General features: G+C 36.7%; 2 protein-coding genes across 3 annotated transcripts; both read left to right on the top strand.

Annotated features, from left to right (window-relative positions):
- The first annotated feature begins 8,797 nt into the window (after positions 1-8,797).
- On the top strand, positions 8,798-14,114 carry LOC116325794 (claudin-4-like). Of its 2 annotated transcripts, XM_031746812.2 has the most exons (2): positions 8,858-9,421; positions 14,089-14,114. In XM_031746812.2, the coding sequence occupies exons 1-2, from the start codon at positions 8,869-8,871 to the stop codon at positions 14,112-14,114; spliced, it is 579 nt and encodes a 192-aa protein (XP_031602672.2). In that variant the 5' UTR covers positions 8,858-8,868. The 2 variants fall into 2 exon arrangements, with proteins under 2 accessions (XP_039474543.1, XP_031602672.2); XM_039618609.1 differs by lacking the exon at positions 14,089-14,114 and having other exon boundaries at positions 8,798-9,565.
- Positions 14,115-14,317: 203 nt separating this feature from the next.
- On the top strand, positions 14,318-18,388 carry LOC120442317. Its single transcript, XM_039618686.1, has 3 exons — positions 14,318-14,659; positions 15,503-15,605; positions 16,918-18,388. The coding sequence occupies exons 1-3, from the start codon at positions 14,456-14,458 to the stop codon at positions 17,247-17,249; spliced, it is 639 nt and encodes a 212-aa protein (XP_039474620.1). The 5' UTR covers positions 14,318-14,455; the 3' UTR covers positions 17,250-18,388.
- Positions 18,389-19,213: the final 825 nt, after the last annotated feature.

Genomic DNA, 19,213 nt, shown 5'->3' with positions numbered 1-19,213 from the left:
ATTTTGCTTATTTATGCTGTTGATATATTGACAAGATACTCACAGAATTTCTTTTTCTGGGATTTGTGGAAAGTTCAAAGCATGTGCATTTAAAAATGCTACAATGTCTGACTGTGTAGCCAGTTTGTGTCTGGACCTCATCTTTGATTTTACTCTTTCTTTATGAAACTGATTGAACATTGATGACTATATGATGGATTTGCATTTGTAGTTTGAATAATTTTATTCTGATTGTGTTTTTTTGTTTTGTTATGGTATATATGTAGATGAAATGAATGTGCATATTTACTAACATGTGTTCTTTTATTCATCTTATCATTGCACTTGCTTTTTTGCCAAACGTCTAAATAAACAATGTAAAAATAAATTTGTGTTTCAGTTTATGTTTGACTATCGTCAAATTATATCCCAAACAAACAAAACAAGAAAATGCAAAGCTTGGTGAATAATGTTAGGATGAAAAAAAAAATCTTAGAGCAAATTAAGTGAAGCCAACAGGGGGAAACATAATAAATAAATGTGCAATATGATACTACCAAATATCAATGAAAAACAAGTCTACACAGGATTTTTTGCAGTCAGTGCCATTTTATTTCTTGTCATGTCAAGAATTGGAACTCTTCCTGAATATGCCCTCTGTCTCAGTCTTAGGTCTGTGGTCGCCCTGTATCATTCAAGCAACTGTTTAGATGCACATGCCCATCATATTGACCACTTACTGGGTAGGATGTGAATTGATTTACATTCAAATAAGTTACTTGGTGATTCAGTGTATATTTTGTTCTGAATAAAAAAATAGATGATACTGTTTCTAAGATTCCAACACAGCAGTGGCATTTTTTCCAGCACTGTTTTCAGAGTCAGTGTATGGTTTTTACTAAGCTAACTACCTTTAATTTAGTAAACTCCCACCGTAAGGGTGTGTTTTAACTGATGAAACTGTGTCATACTCAGGCTCGGACATCTGATTACTGCCTTTTACAAGCTTTATTGCACAAGTATAAGCTGACACCAGTACAGTAACCGTGCCTTTACAGAAGCCAGGTAATCAACTGAAAGACACAAAATAAAACAACCATACAAGATTAACAAAGCAACCCTATTAATGACAGTACAGTTTGGTAACAGTCATATTTATAGCCTTAACACATTATTTAGTCAACACAGAAACTCACCAGCTCGGCCTCATCAGTCATAACAGCAACATCAATGAAAAGAAGATCCGGCAGGTAGGATCTATGAGCGGCTGTTAACACATTCCATCCCAGACTTACACAAATCACTCCGTCTTAAATAAAATTGTCATTTAAAGCAAATACGGGTCTGGTTTAGGGATGGGTACCAAAATCCATTGCCATAAACGTTAGTAACCAGGGAAAAAAAGCAGCAGTCATTATCGGTGCTTTATTTCGGTGCTTTTTTTTTTGAGCCAATTTAAATCATTTTACGTTTCAGGATAGTAGGCGGGGCCAGGTATTACGTTCTTTCAGACAGAGCTACAGATTTTTCAGCCCAAGGCGAACAAGTCAAAACCTGGCTGTACTTCACAGCCAAAGGTGCAAATTCAGCAGCCTGCAACAAGTGCTTTTTTGATACTGTGATGCTGTCATCCGAGGTAACACCTCAAATCTGATGAAACACCTGGCGACGCTCAAAGCCGAGAAATTTGCCGTGTTTGATAGTTATGCGAGACCTCACACCGTGCAATCTACTGCGGGTGTGGTCCCTGTTAGCGGACCTGGAGTTAAACATCCCCCAAAAGAGTAGAGTCCTGGCCCCAGCCCCAGTCAGTGTAGCAGAAATGATGAGGATGATGATGGCAGCAGCAGCCGTTCTCCTCAGTGAGTAGCTTCATGTTCCTTCGTGTGTAATTAACGTTGAGTACGCTAACCACATTATTACATTAATGCATGGGTGAACTTGCAAACACCGTCGTAGTTACATGCGGCTGTCTTCTTGTTTGATGGCAGATACTCCCTTCACCCTGGCCAAAAAGGCTAAAATGACCAAAGAAAAAGTGAAAATTAAACATGAGAGGTTTTTTTCTTACAAAGTGTGTTTTTTCCATTGTTTAAGCACTGCTTCCAGCCAAGAGTGAGACCATATTTTTCTTATAGCTGCAGAAAAGGCTATATTGTTATCTTTTACAAAAAACCAGCTGAACATGAAGGTTTTCAGATTTTGTGTTTCCATTTTTTAATGCATTTGAGCATATGAATGTGAGACAAAGTACTGGTTTGGCACCGGTATCAGATAAAACCTAAACGATACCCATCCCTAGTCTGGTTGATAATAAATCACAACAAAATACATTGGCATGTTAGAAATATGGGAAAAAACCACACAGTCAGTATCCGTAAATTATATTTAATATAAAAGCTCTCAATTTAATTCACTTTCAGTTATTTGTCTTCATATTAGACTTTTAAACAGCACAGAGTTTTTTCAGCTCAGAGGCAACATGAGAAAACCTGGCTGAAGAACGATCACTTACCTTGATAACCAGCCTTTTTCTGTGAGCTGATCCGTTCCTTCTGTTTCTCACCTGCCTGCTCAACCTCCAGTGGTTATCGAGCCCCAGGAAACAAACTAGGAGACTCCCCCATCTGGAAAACCTCCTGTAATTCAACCCCCCCACCCCTGGCCCCAGAATTTGAAAAAAAAAAAAAAATCTGCATCATCTTTGTGCCTCCACAGTTATTGGCTTATTCCTTGTGTAAGGGTGAAAACCTAAGACTTCTATAAGCTGCATTTGGGTTCATGCATAACCCTTGGCCATGTCAACCTTGACACAAATGGCACATATTCAGAATTTTGACCAAATTTATGAATATACCTTTTATCTGTTTTTCTTATTTGTTTGCATCTTGTTTATTATAGTAAACAGGCTACTCACATTTTTCTTTCTGGGATATGTGGTATATTCATTACTTTTAAGACTGCAATAAAATCTTCAGATTGTGTTTTATTTTCTAATGTATTGTCATATGAATGTGAGACAATGTGTTTCTGTCTTGATGCATGCTTAATCATCCAAGACTAATGACATAAAAACATTGTTAACAAAGATAACTTCACTCTTTGTATTTCTAAGTTTGATTAGAAGACACTTCTTCAAAACACTAAATAAGGCTACTTTTTTAAAAATGTGCTTCTCCAGCTCAGAAACATCCAATGTTAGTCTTAACACAACACATGTGTGCTTCACTGTCAGTTGTGTCCAATAGTTAATAGAAAGATGAATTAAGTTCATTTAAGAAATGTTAAAAGTTGCTTTGATGGACAAACATCATTTATAACGTATTATAAGTGACCAAATTCAAAGTTTCTGGAAACATGGAAGAATTAATTAAATTAGTTGAGTTAAGGTAAATTGCGGACAGTTCGTGGATTACTATAAATGCTAAAGATACAGTCATATGTTCTGTCTCAAATCCCAGAATCTGCATCCGCTGTCAATAAATGTCACATATGTCACATATGTCAGTGATATTAATTAATTTAGATTGCTTTGTTTACATTTAAACATCTTATTTAGTGATTCTTATTGTCATTTGTTACAAAGTGAAAATACTGAAATTAAAAAAAGTTGATATCAAAAATATGTTTGTAGGTGATGATGCTGAGATCCATTGACTGAATTCCACCTTCATACCAACTTTAGTGTCTAATATCAAGACAGTATAAACAGTGTACTCTGAGTGTAGAGGACGGAAGTCAGCCAGGACAACTTATAAAACATCTGCTGACATCTGGATGAATTCAGGTGCGTACATCCACAAAAAGCAGCAGGTCAGCTGATCACAGCTTATATTAAGAAAATCTGCTGTAGCTCTCACTAGAAGTTATTGAGAGTTGCAATTCTTTTCTCTTCACTGTTATGGATTTTTATGACATATATACCTGCACTGAACATATACTCACATATATACTATGTCACCATATATACTTATTTTAAATATACATACCTACACTTGAGTGTTTATCTAATAGAATCACTGTGATAAGCATTTAACCTGCATGTTTAAGATCACAAGACCCACACCTTTAGACCAAATATTATTCACAAATATATTAATGAAGTTTGTGCCACTTGTTGAATGAGTATATGTGATCAATACTGTCTGAAGTGTAGTGATTAGGATCAATAAGTAACCTTTGATTGTATTTTGGCCGGTGGTAACTAGTCCAAACAAACGGTTTAATAAACTTGGCCCCACTAAGCTGCACCTGAAAGCCTCATCCATGCCAGAAGGTGGTGAACCACCCATCTCTAACCCATAAAGTAAGTAAATTTTGCCCGCTTAGAGTGCACCTGGGACACTTTTTGCCTGTCTCCAGTTGCCAAAGTTGTGAAAAACCCTTCTTTAACGGATATAGTAGCCACACCCTCAGCAAACCTGGAAAGCTGTCAGGAGGATTAATGTTTTCTATCCGCAGTATGTTTGATATCTGACTTTGGCCTTAAAACTGTCAAATTTCCCAATTAAAATGATTGGTGTTGGGAACATTCTCAGAGAGTTATGTAGTAGTACCAAAAGTTATCTAACACAAGTGTCAGAGATTTAAGAAAAACAAAGTGCAAACTGACAACTGATTCCTAAAAGCATTGACAAATATATTATATCTGATAATTCTCCTAATGTTGACACCTGTAGAAATACGTATTAGTTTAAATTTAATGCGGATCATGTAAAAAACAAGGAAAATGAATAAAATACCCAACAGCAGGAGAAGGGTCATTGACCCAATGTAAAGAGGAGGGTCGAGATGCCCGCTGCTGCTGCTTATTTTTTTTCCCAAACTGTCATTTCGTGTGTCTTTGTTGTTTGTGCTTATAGGCTCTTCACCCTGGGGTTTGCTTTGCTTTGCTTTCATTATTTTGCTGTAAAATGACATTTTGCTGTTCATATGATTCTGTGTATTGAACTCTTTCCAAGAATTCCTGTTTACAGATGATCTTTTTGAGTGATTTGATTTTAATTGGTTCTGAAAAGCTGACCTCCACATCATTTTGTTAATAGGGTTATCATATTGGTTTCAAAATTTGTGACCACAAACCCAAACCATTAAAGCTGATTTTAGGGTTCCTCCACCAACTAAATCCACTTTAACCCCTTTCATACTCATCTTCCTGTTTAGGGGCAAAGTCCCCCTCTAGAATGTGAGCAGCAGAAAGTAGAGATGAATTTGATTTTCCTTCTTTTTCTTCTGATTCAAGCTGAGTACATTTATTAGAATTAAAATTTAGACTGAAATAAAGTTTTTATTCCTTTCTACCAATATTATTTTGTCATTACTTTAATGTAGCACACTGTTCAGTTAGCTTTGCATCAAATCAGCTGATAGAAACAAAGAGTTAATTTTACTTTCTAACTCTGGGAGCAGTTCAGAGCCTGTGCATTTTCACCTTTACTTGTTTAAAAAAAGTTGAATCAGTACTTTAATGTTTACTTGAGTATTTTTCAACACTAGTATGTGTATTTCTACTTAATTACAGAATGTCTGTACTTTTACCACCTCTGCCAAATATGAATGAAAACTCAACGTAAGCAAAGCAAATATTCAAAACTGAAAAAACAACAACACACCAAGTCAAACAGAGAATAATAAACAGAAACTGAAAGTCCAAAACTGAAAACGCTGTGCCAAAACCCCATGATTATGACAGCATGCATTATTTAAAAGCCTTAAAAACAAGAATGCAATTAGCAAATTCATAATGTATTAATCTTTTCCAGTCTTATTATTTGATTTGATTCCTTAACATGTAACTAGATCCTGAGTCATTACGATTATGTAATAGAGTAATATTTGTAAGACTTATAAATATAACTTATGACTGTGATATGGAGAATCAGCATTGATGTTCAAATGTGTTCACAATGATCAACAAGTTTGATAACTTCGGCTTTAGCTGTGTAAATGACCCAACACGATGCTCTTTGCGATCGACCTAAGATTCTTTGTTGATTTTGCACATATACAACTTCCTTGGTTATGCATACAATGACAGCCAACTTTGCATTTGGCTCCACACACTGCTCTCTTCTGTTCTTCCACCTCACTATAAGAAAGTGTAGCCGGATGGGCTACTCGCCATTCTCTTTTTCTCTCTCTCCAACACTTGCTCTACCTGCCTCACTCTCTCCCGCGCTGCTTCGGACTGAGGAAGAATAGGTTCATTGGGAACCCACCTGCATATTGATTGCAGGGTGGCGTCAGTCCGTAGGTAATAGTTAAAATTGTGTTCTCCTGGATTGTTCCTCCCGTGCGTCATGACAAAAGCAGCAGTGAATGCTGGCACAATAGTTTCATCAGATCGATCAGCAAGTGAGCAGATCGCTTATGACCACAGGTAGGCTCTCGCTAACCTCCGATTGGTCTCATTTGGAATAATATAGTTTCCTGTGGCGGTTCAGTTTCACTCCAGCGTTAGGAGAGTGAGTCTGCTGAGTTATCTTCACCAGTGCAGTATAGCACCTCTGGTCCTGGGGTTGTTGTTAAAACTATTTTTTTATTAGCATTCACAATTACAGGAGGCTAAGGTTACATTTATCCTTTCTTTTTGTGTGATTTTTCTTTTGGGTCCACGGCTGCTGGTAAGTTCAAGTTCCATGATTGTTTTATTGTACTTTTAGGACACTGTCAACTACGACGCTACGTTTCGTTTTCTAATATTTTATTATTTATTTTTTTAACTATAAATAAAACTGTATTAATATTGGAGCCAACCTGCCTCGGTGCGCATCCTTGAATCTGTGCGGCCTCTTTTATTTGCTTTTATTTATTTATTTATTTTTCTGAAATATTTCCTGAGGGTGGAAGTCCCCTAGGTGACGTTGTTGTTTTTATTAGTTTTTATCTAACCCCGCCGACCACTTGGTCACAAAAGGAAAAACCTCAATAGGCCATCTGTCCCTCCACCTTCCCTGGCACTGCACCTTGAGCTCACTGCACCATCCCTCACCTGCAGTTGAGACGGGGACCAAACCTCCACCACAAGCTTTGATTGGAACCTTGGTGGTTTAATCTCTGGCTGCATGCCAAATATATACATAAAAATACAGAAACACACACACACACACACACACACACACACACACACACATAAAACATATTAAGGATTGTACATTAACATAAAACTGTTGTCGGAACCATACTGAATTTCACCAGAGAAACACACACACACACACACATGAAGAGAGAGAGAGAGTATGCATAGTATGCAAACGGCTACCAAACAGCCATCATAATTCGTCATACAATGAGAACAGGACAAATCAACAATTGACAATTAATTGATTGGCTAATTAAAATCTGTAACATAATGTATTGTTTGGAGTTTAGTCTGTTACTATTTTTACTATTTCTTCTTGGAGCAACTGTAACCCATATAATTTCCTTAGGGATTAATAAAGTATTCTGATTGTTTCACGATGACCTGCCATTATCCAATGACACATCTGCTGTATCTTTTGCACGTTTCTCCTCCTCTTCTTTTCTCTTTTTTCTAAACTGAGCACCTGATGGCTTTGAACTTTTCTTGTCCATCTTCCACTTGTTTTAATTTTGCACTCCAGTATGAACACCCATTCCCCAACCCGAAGATCACCACAACATAACCTAACAGACCTACACCTTAGTTCACAGATTCACTTTGTCTAGGGGTTTTTTTCTGGGATTTCGCACAACCCAGGATTCAAATCATGAATGCATAATGGGCTTGGATTTACAACATTATGAATGAAATGTGCTCTATTTGGAAGCAGCCCCCCCACCCCCTTTCGACGGGTTGTGTGTGAGACTTTAGATCATCAAACTGTAAATTATAAATTTTACATTGTTATTGATCCCTTTACCCCTAGTCCTAAAGTGTATATTTATTTTCTAACTCTTCTTATATTTATTGTTTGTTTACTTGCACTGCTGTAACAGGAGCCTCGTCGTCTCGTCTTTAGCTGCATACTGGACTGTACTGTAGCGGAGATGACAATAAAGTTTACTTTGACTTCAGCAGCGAGCAGGCGCACCGAGGGCTCTCAGCGCTCACTTTTCAAATGAATTTCGAAAAAACATCGGTGCAAATTATAAGTCTGTATCATGATGTCTGGTGTTTTCGTGTTTGTTTGTTTTATTTTCTTTATTTTGCGAGTTGATTATTGACGCTGCTCCAGCCAGCCAGAGAACAACCCCCAGCCGCCCTCCCTCCTCCTCCCTGTGCTCCAACCAGCAGGCGCACCTCGCAAACGGAGGGCGCCCGACTCCCAGCAAATGGGCGATAGAAAACCGATCGGTGCCTATGACATTCCCAATATGTGCTGGCATGACGTCCCCTCCCTGCAACTTGAGTACGAGCAATTTTATTTTTATTTTCATTATTTTTTTTTTGATTTGGCGATGCCCGTGATGCCTCCCCAATATTGATGCCGCCACGGGCAACCGCCCCCAAGTTGCTTTCCGTATCAAAACCACTACTGGATGTGTGTGACTGTTAGAAAGCACTTAAGGACAGAAAAAGGTGCTTGTGTGAATGAGTAAAAGAGGCATGTTGTCTGAAGCGCTTTGAGTGCTCTGGGAACGGAGAAAAGAAGAATTGGTCCATTTACCATTTCACAGATTTCTTGAAAAGTGTGCGTCATCCAAGAAACAATTTCATGTCTTTTTCAAATGAATTTTTAAAAAAATCTGCTAATATGCAGATTTTCTGTATGAAAGGGTGGGGTTCTTTATATGTAACTTTCCATGCAGCAGCGCACAAGCACCTAAAACCACTTCCTGCCTGACTGCTTTCATGCAGATAAATTACTGCAGCTCTCAAGAACACACCATCTTTCCTCTTTGACGAGATCAGCAGAGCTCATCACAATGGCTGACTGTAAGCTTCCGGGTTTGGTCTTGGCTATCATCGGCGTTTTGGGGAGCATCATTACCTGTGTGCTCCCCATGTGGAGAGTGACAGCCTTCATTGGTGCCAACATCGTCACAGCTCAGATAATCCAGGAAGGCTTGTGGATGAGTTGTGTGATCCAGAGTACGGGCCAGATGCAGTGTAAGGTCTATGATTCAATGTTGGCCTTACCTCGTGCTCTGCAGACTAGCAGAGCACTCGTCGTCATCGCCATCCTGTTAGGGTTCTTTGGGATCCTGTTTGGTGTAATTGGGTACAGCTGCAGTAACTGTAGGATGGATCAAAGACAAAATAGCAAAGTGACTATAGCTTCTGGGGTTATCGTCATCATTGCAGGTGTCTTGCTCCTAATCCCAGTGTCTTGGACAGCCCACATTATCATTCACGAGTTCTACAACCCAATTTTAATCAGTGCTCAGAGGAGGGAGCTGGGCTCATCGCTTTACATCGGCTGGGGCTCTGCAGGACTGCTGTTCTTGGGAGGACCTCTCCTCTGCAGCTCCCGTCCTCGTATGAATGACACTGACTGTGAGGTTAGGTACTCCAACCATCGTGCTGTGTAAGTCCTACATTTAAATATACAACCCGCTATTGAAAACAAGAAAAAGGGGTTTTCAAAGTTTCACCTCCTGTGTGCCCCCTGAGTACAACAACAAATTAGATATTTTATTTGTACGCTTAGGAAAATTGTATTGCAGCAGAAATCACATCATACTTCTGTAAATTAGGAAAGTAACGTGATTCAAATAAGCAGCAATGTTTGCAGTACAAGTGTTTAACTTTACTGAAGTTTTTACTTTTGCATCCAGAATATATTGAGGGAACACAGTTCAGTGTTTTGAATCTCTTTGTGTGCATAAAGAGAATCAAATACAACAAATTACAATAAATTTTCTAATATATTTTACACCATGATAGAAATTTAGTTCACATTTCTTTTAGTTTAGGCTGTGTAATATATATTATATAGGTTATTTACACTGTTACACTATTTACACACAAAGTCTAGAAGTCTAGGCCTCATCTTTGACTGGTCTTTCTTTTTTTGTTGAACAGTTTTCTTCTGTTTTTTGTGTCTTTCTTATAATGTATATGTAATATGAAATTAAGGTAAACATTAGAAGCATGTAAGATCATGTGTTTGCTTTTTTTAATCTTAGCATAGCCACTCTTTTTTTTAAAAAAAAAAACAGTATAATAAACAGAGTAAAAAGTAATTGGGTTTTCAGTTTATGCAGTACTTCCTATATTTATGGGACTAGATGCGAATTAAATTGAAATCAGTTTTAACTGGTTCAATATTAATGATCATGTCACAGATTTGCATTTTCTAGCTGAATAGTTTTCAGATTGTATTTGTTTTGTTTTGTGTTTGTTGTACTGCATATGCAGCAAAAATTAGCAAGCATTTTTACAAGCAGATGAGTTCACGTGTTTGTTTTTTTTATCATGGTGTGTTTTTTTGTCAAAAGGTGAAATAAAATGAGCGAACAACTCTGTGTTTATAGACTTCTCCCTTTTTGAAAGACTAATGAGTTTTGTAGACTCTTTTATTCAACAATGAGATGGAAGATGGAAGACAATGCTGCCACACTTAGCTCTTATTTCCAAGTTTTATTAGAACATACTTGTTAAAAAGACTCAAAAGTAATTTTGTTTTGTTTTCAGCACGTATCGAACTTCATACAATGTATGAATTGTATCTTTTTTAAAATTCTGTCACAAAGTTGAAGAGACACACCATTAAAAAATTCTACCAATTATGTCATGGTTCAGGTTTTATAGGGTTAAAATAATGGTTCAAATCTTTGGTTAAAACTACTAAATTTAAACCAGGTCCAAATGTCCAACACTTTTTACAGTTCTGGTGAATTTTTATAACCCTGAATAAAGTCAAACACACAGTCATTTTTATTTCTCTTGATGTGTGATACAAAGGAGATGGAACCAAAAACTATTGCTGATTAAACGAAGAAAACGAAAGCAATTATAGGAACATGTAAACAGATGGCAGTGATGACTGGAAAAGAACAAATGAGGAAAGTGAAAATATAGAAAAACACACAGCCTGCAAAGTAAGCCAGAAAGGTCCAAACTCACACACAGGGGAACAGTGGACCTGGCCAATTAGACTGCAAAGGCTGGGTCCTCAGGAGGATGCAGCCTCTGAATTTGGACACCCCCGCTGTTTCCAGCCAGACAGTAATAACGGTGACATTTAACTTATTTTATCTGATAAATAAACACTGTAAAATTAAAGTTTTTTTTGTATATATATATATGTATATATATTACCCCCCAACCCACCCCCAACAGCCCTTTTGAATGTCTGACCAGAAAGAGAGTACCAGTGTGTTTATTTGGTAGGTCAATGAAAGGCTTCAGTTAGGAGGGAGGAAAAGAATCAGCGTTCATGTTTGCAGTTTTGTCTTGTTATATTTAAAAAAACAGACAAACACCACATTTTAGGAACTATTTGTGGGTGTTTTCTTGTTTGTTTGTTTTGTTTTTGTTCTAATTGAACAGTAAAGTGACAGCTCCAGCAGTGGCCAACGGCTCATTTAAGCTTGAGACCCTTGGTGTAGTGGGTGATTGAAATTAAAAATACTTTCCTTATAATGACACGGGGAAGGGCTTGATTAAACACTTAACTTGCTAAAATTAGCTTTGGGCTTTTAATCATGTGTTAGTTTGTAGTTATTTTAACTAACAATATTTTTAGTAATTCACATTATGTACAAATTAAATGAAATGAAAAGTTAAAAAGTAATAATAATAATAATAATAATAATAATAATAATAATAATAATAATAATAATAATAATAATAATAGCAATGACACAGAATATCTGCAAGGCAAAGCCTCGCAAGTGGGGGAAAATACAGGAACCACTATGAGGCCACTTCTTTTCCAGTTTAGAATATAATTTAGTGCCAAACAGGTCTGATTATTAGTCTATTAAAGACACACAATCATCCTTTAATGATAAAACCTCAAATCAAAAATCAAATAAAAGAAAAGCCAAAGTAAGACGTCTTATTTTCTTTGTTACATTTTCATTACTCTTCTCTTCTAGGCATAGCTTGAAATGAAAAAGTAAAGTGAGCATCAAACCATTGCTACAAACTTTTGTGGCATTTGCTGTTTGGACTGCGGTTATCTCTAAGCTGTTCTTTATATAGTTCAACCTACTTTCAGGCTTTCTAAGTAACCATGAAGTGAAGACGGAGTCAACTTCTCCTTTAATTATTACAAGCACCTAAAAAACCACTTCCTGCTTAACTCCTTTCATGCAGATAAATTACTGCAGCTCTCAAAAACACACCATCTTTACTCTTTGAAGAGATCAGCAGAGCTCATCATGATAGCGGGCTGTAAGCTTCTTGGTTTGGTCTTGGCTATCATTGTTTTTTGGGGAGCATCATCACCTGTGTGCTGCAGCCCAAACTATCACATGTGATCATTTGTCCTTCATCACTGTACTCCTGTTTTACAAATAAACTGATTAGTCCTTTCATGAGTTTGTGTCAGAACATGACAGACTTCATTTTAAGAACCATAAAAGTCTGAAAGATAATATAATTATTGTTATAATGTTTATATTTACAGATAATACTGTTATTTTTGACCATTTTATTTAACTTAAAATCTATTACTAAAATGAGATAATATGTTATGGGAACAGCTTTGTCTCTTTGAAGTAACCACACAAGAGAACAAGAGAAACAGAAACACAGTCCTCTCTTTTTTACTCATCTGGAGTCACACTGGACATTTCAGGTCAGGTTTGTTTTTCGCATGAGTTCTGCTGATGGGGAGTGAGAAAAGATTTGAATCCAATATCGTAAGTCAGTACACTTCAAAGAAAAAAAATATTTCACTCATTACATTTTTTTATGATGAGCAAACCAACAAAATAAAACATGCAGTGTCAGCAGCAATAAACGGTATGTGTGCATAATGTTATGTCTTAAAGTCCAATTATTTAGTAACACTAACACTAACGGCACTGATTTACATTCTTTATCAAGCTTTGATTTTTTCATTTTTAATTAAGTTCTTCATTTACATCACATCTCAGTTCATATTTTAATATTGTGCTATCAGTATCGTTTTACTGTAGCCTGTCTTGTCGAGCAGAGTAACGAGTAAACAAGCAAACCTCAGTTAACTTCTCGTCTCGGTATGAAAACCACTTCCTGCTCAGCCATCTCTACAAATTACTGTACTTTTCAAGAATGCACCTTAATATTTTTTTTTTATTATTATTATTTATGGACACAGAAGTGTCTGGGTCACTGTGGATTATGGATTATATATACCAACAAATGAGGAAACTCCATTAAGTGTCACAGCATCTGCATGTTCAGTAAAGTGAATAAAAAGTGACAGCTTGAGGTAAATGAAAACTGTCACTAGCCGAGCAGGCAACAAACTGCAAATAGAGGATCCAGTGAAGAAGATGAACTTTGTATCACTCAAACACTTCCATGAGCTACAACTGTAAACTATTAGTAAAGTCACTCTGAAAGTGTGCGTTCTTCCTGGCAACTCTATAATAATAACATGCGGTGAATAAATCTCACATATTTCAGGGATTCAGAAGAAATTTCTGGATCCTTTGATCTATACTGGAACAGCTTCATGATTCATTTGTATTTTATCAAAAATCTTGAATAAATAAACAACTTGTAATAAAACTGAAATTGCCAAAGTCCAGTAGTATTTTTTTCAGTGTTGATTATTTGGCAGGTCCCCTTCTCTGCATTATTAACACAATTAAACAGTGTCTCTGTGCTGTGTGGGTAAGATAAGATAAGATGACCTTTATTAGTCCCACAGGTGGGAAATTTGTTTCATTACAGCAAAAGTGCAAAGTTATGTAGCAGAAATTAGAAAACACTGGAATGCAATAAAAAATAAAATAAAATACTATATACAATAGAATAAAATAGAATAATATATACAATAGAATAAAAATAGAATACAAATGCTATATACAACTGAGTAAGAAAATACAAAAGTACAACTTTGTCAGAAAAAGAATTGCACATATAGCAGTCTTGTTGCACATGTGTGGGTAGAGGGAATTTGTGCATGTACCTGGGTTTAAGCTAAATAGAACCGTTTTTGAGGATGGATTATTATTAATATTTTTACAAGCGCTTGACCACAGCAAAAAAAAATAGGAAATATACATAAATATACATATGTGTGTGTGTGTCTGTGTAAGAGAAACTAAAGGAAGTTTCAGACTCGGTCCAGCAGATGGCAGATATCTCTCCTAACTCAAATTGGTGGAATAAACGTTAGGTGATTACACTCATGGAAAATGAAGACAAAAAAGAGGCGGGCATTCAGAGTTTATTTTATTATTTTTTTTTACAGTTAGGAGGAGGGTTTCCAAACACCTGTGTTGTACCTCAAAATACTTTACAGTCAGAACAGCGCCTTAACGTCAGTTTTGCGCATCGCATTCTTTTTTGTTAAGAGGTGTATTTTATTTACTAGCTGTCAGCGATAAAATAAAGCCATTATCAACAATGTTCTTCCGTTGCCTACGAGGGCGTTTTGGCAGAATTTTTGCGTTGGTTTTCTTCGTGCTTGCAGTTTTGGAGGCAACAGAGTTCGAGGGTCGACCCCAGAAGATGCGGGAGATTCGGGCAACCCTGGTTGATTTGGCCTGGAAGGGAAGGACCTACCTGGGCAGGCTGGTCGGGGAGCAGACGTATCTGTCAGTGGAGAAGGTAGCTGTTATCTATCTTAAAGAAAAACTCTGTCTCTCTCTCTATATATGTATTTATTTATATATTTATTAATTTAGAATAGTTTTGCTTTAGGCTATGATTCTGTATTGTTTTTTTTTTTTTCATTATAGTTGGCATTATTTTTGCTTTTAGTTCTTTATTCTGGGAACCATGTTTTGATTTGTCTCTGTGTTTGTTTATCTTTCTCTCTTCGTGTCTGTTCCCGTGTGCTGTTTCTTCCTGTAGTGATGGCCAGGTGAAGCCTTGTGAAACGTTGTGTCCTTCCATCAAATTGGTTCAGGAACATTTTCATTTCTCAAGGCTTCACATGTGCACACAAACCGCCCACCTGGAAAAAACCTGTAATGTCATTTAAGGTTTTTGCCTCTTGGCTGGTGTCAGCATGGTAATAATTGTTACCAAGAATGGAAACAAAAAGACCTTGGATTGTTTTTTAATTGATTAATTAATTCATCCAGTTTATTTGGGATTAGTAATGATAATAGAAGTTTATCAATGTTGACATTAAGCCCACACAGCCCACACACTTTTTTAAAGAAACAAGGGGCCATCATTCATCATGGACATTCCTAAATGGAATATCAGTAATCTGTCTTCATGGATAAATGTGTGTTTGTTTTGGCCCAGAGTTACTGTATATGTCTAACAAGATCACACTGACAATTCACAGTAGAACAATGCTGTTTGATACACTGAGTAAATGCAAGCAATATGAGGTATAAATGAGGTAAATCTAGGCTGTAACTAACCATGTCTCCATCTGTCCACCCCCTTCTTTTTTTTCTTTTTACTTCTATTAACCCCTGTTTCCCCACCTTCCAGGATTTCTCTCAGGTTATAGGTGTGGTTGCTGAAAGTGTGGCTAATCATCTAAATGCAGTACTACAGTACAGCTCACAATTCCTGCAGGCTAATGAAATTCAAGGTAAGAATGTTTTTTTCTGATGGGCCAGTGACTAGAAAACTACATACAGTTTTAATTTTAGACATGCTCAAAAAGTGGCATTGCCCTTCACCTACCATTCTACACTCACCAGGCTCTGTGGAGTAGATGCTTAAATAGCACCAACAAAGCATAGGCTGTATGTAAAGATGGAAGACTTCTTCCTTCTGCACAAAAGGGTAATTTAGACATGTCAGATAGCACTGCTATTGTGACTGGCAGAGGAAGGACTGTGTCCCCACAGCCTTTAACACTCACATAGGCCTGCTGCTGCAGTATTGAATTTTCCTTGCTGTTTTGGAGCCTTACTTTTTTAGATAAGAAAAGATTAATAAATGCTTGGTTCCTTACTAGCTACAGTGCTGTGCAAAAATCTCGAGCAGCACCACATTTCTTTACTTTTTTGCTAAGAAAATGGAACATGGTTTATGGAATTTTTTTGAAATTTGCAAACCTGCATGAAAATACATTATATAGGGGAACAACAGAGACTGCACAATTCCAACAAGCTTGAAAGTCAATATTTGATATGATCACTAGAGCCCAGCCGATATGTATTAATCAATTTTCACTTTTTTGGATATATTGGTATCAGTATTTATAATGCAGATATGCTGACTGATAGTAGGTGGTCAAGCAGGTGATGAGGGAAGTGAGGGTTGAGAGGCTGAGAACACACATGGTTGTGAACGAGTGTTTATGATAACACTAGATGATATATATGATCTCTCATTCTGATAATTTGGGCCCTGTTACTCAGGAAACCCAGTATCCCAATGCACAGCAAATTAACTGAGCCCAGATTGTTCAGTTTTTGAACCAGTTTGTGAGGCACAGGTTTATTGAAAGTTGGGCTCAAATCTACAAACAACATTCTCACTTGGATGTTTTCCTGGTCTAGTTTTGTAAGAGCTGATGGAGAGCTGTTTGACTACATCCTCTGTCAATCTCTATGCTCGATATTCAAACTGGTGCGGGTGAACGTCAGCAGGGGGTGAGGATCTAAGAATGAGTCTCAAAACAAATCATAAGCAAACAACAAAATAAGTAATATTAAATATAGAAACTCAACAATAGTGTTCTGTTCAATGTAAAACTAAAGAAAAATCTTGGTGTTTGTGTTTCACTCCACCTGCTGATCGGACCTACCAGACTTGCATTCAGATGATTATTCCCAGTAAATAATTGATTCAGTTCAAATCATAGTGCGATGTGCTTTATAGGAAAGCTGTTAATAAACACACAATAAAGGATTGTTATATTAAATGTCATTGCTTGTGTTTGTTGTCCACAGTTGATCTCCCCATCAGCAAAGTCACCCCAGAAGGACTGATCTTTATTGCACAGTGGCTTCTCAAGGTTCTTTTGTGGTACTGCTTAATTTCTCATGCCTTCCAGTTGATTGGTTGGTTGCTTGTACGGCTGCTGAGACTCATGCTAAAGCTGCTGAGAGTCATGGTGGCTTGCTTGCTTCCAGGCTGGTCGGGAAAATTGCTGGCCTGGAGGAGCAAGTTGAAATCCTGGCCAAACTTGAAGGGGGGAATAAAATTGAAAAGAAAAGAAGAGCAGCCAAAAAAATTGATTGAAAGATTGAAATCCCCCAGCTTATCTTTACCCAAAAGTTGAATAGAAGGACCCAACATTCGACCTTTGTAACGGAAAAGTGTTAAAACAGTTTATTTACTTGTGTTTTTGCTAATAGTTAATCGTGCTTAATTCTAATCATAGTATAATAAAGGATAAATCTAATCAATATGATGAGTAAGATTATGTTATTTGAATAATGAAATAATTTTGATTCCTTGCTTTTTCACCTAGATTGTGGGAGCATTGTTATGACTATAGTGCATCCTTGGCTCTTTCTTTGTGAGTGAGTGTGTAAGATTGTAAAAGACAAAGAAATGTGAGAATGGCTGATTTCACCATGTATGATTAGGAAAGAAGTCTTATTGAGTACATTGTGATTAACACAGTCATAAAGAGAAAAAGTATGTTTATATGTGATTGAGCTAATGAGAAATTATGTTGAAATAAAACAGCATATAAACTGAATGAGACATGATGAAGAGCATATTCATGTGTGGCTGAGCTACAGCATATAAATGTACAATGAAATACAGTATATGTATGAGAAAATGTAACCACTGAAATGAATGATTAAACTTTTCTTTAGTTAATCTGTCTGAAAGGTTATAGAGAGAGAACAAGAGGGTGTGGCTTAACTTTGAGACAATGTGAATGTCATGTGGGCTGATGGTGGTGTTAAAGAGGGGAAGCAGAGATGAGAACAACATGTATAATAATCACATGCAGATGGAATAAGTTGTTTTTTGTTGGTCGAGTGGAGAATTAGAAGACCTTGGAATTCACAGTTAGGATTTTCTGCAAGAATCCCAGAGAATTGAACCTTCTTTTTCCAAACCACTGTGGATTATAAATTGGATTGACTATTTTTGGGATTTACTCTGCTCACTGTCACCATGTTGGATTGGAACTTTGTACAGAGTTCTCTCTCTTTGAATGTGTGTCATCCTGCATGGTAGGGAGGAGACTGCATCTGTTGCTGAGTGTTCTCTCTCTTCTCTTCTACAACAACATCAAGATCAGTAGTAGATATTTAGCAGCAATTTAGACTTGATTATTATTAATTATTATAATTTTTTATAAATTTTAAGATGTTTTGATTGTTATCATCTTGTTGAGCTGTTTGTTTTGCTCCAGGTAAAATTGCTTAATTAAAATATCTTTTCTGCCATTAAAGTTAATTTTACGGACATTCCTTTTTTGGGGGTTCTTTTTTAAAAGTAAAGTGAATGAGTACTAATATCATTTCAAGGTTCTTATAAATTATTCTAGCCCTAAAATTAACAGATCCATGGGGCCTATTTTCCAGGTCACAAAAGTAAAACCTAGCAAACCATAGATCATTCAGAGGAAGCTAATGTTAATGGATGTGGCTGCTGATTAAACCGTACTGAGAGTTGCTAGTCTTGTAGCAACATCTACACGGGGGGTAGACATTCGGGCAGTCTGACATTTACAGAGAAAGTAAAATAAAAATGAATTAAGCCCTACTTAGATGAGATTAATATTTGACGGGGAGCATGAAGAATCAGATATTCATATTTTTTCCCTGGTAATTTACCACATCATTACAGACAGAAATATATATATATATATTTTTTTTTAAAAAAGGTCAATAAATCCAATCACAAGTCAAAGGAAAAACAATAACTTACCCAAGAATCTCTGTTTTGATCCTTTTTTTCAGAATCCTCCCCAAGGTGGAATTATGTGGCACCTCATATATGACAGAAAACCCTTATTGCCTCCTCTGTGGGTTAGAACACGATAGTTTAACCACTTGGGTCTCCATAAGGGTTTTCTATGGGCAACCTATAGAGGGCTTACTCACAGAAAACCCTCATAGGGGCCTGAAATGGAAAAATTGCTAACTGACAAATTAAGTTGACTATTGTAGAGAAAATGAAAACACACCAAACCACACCACTACATTGCCTGGAACATGCGGCTGAGTGCAACTGATTCAAAACCTTAGTAAAAGGAAGTTAACCTGGATCCTAATATTA

The sequence above is a fragment of the Oreochromis aureus genome, linkage group 10 (genome assembly GCF_013358895.1).
Source record: "Oreochromis aureus strain Israel breed Guangdong linkage group 10, ZZ_aureus, whole genome shotgun sequence".
In the NCBI taxonomy this organism is placed as follows: Eukaryota; Metazoa; Chordata; class Actinopteri; order Cichliformes; family Cichlidae; genus Oreochromis; species Oreochromis aureus.
This window is presented reverse-complemented; position numbering and strand designations above follow the sequence as displayed.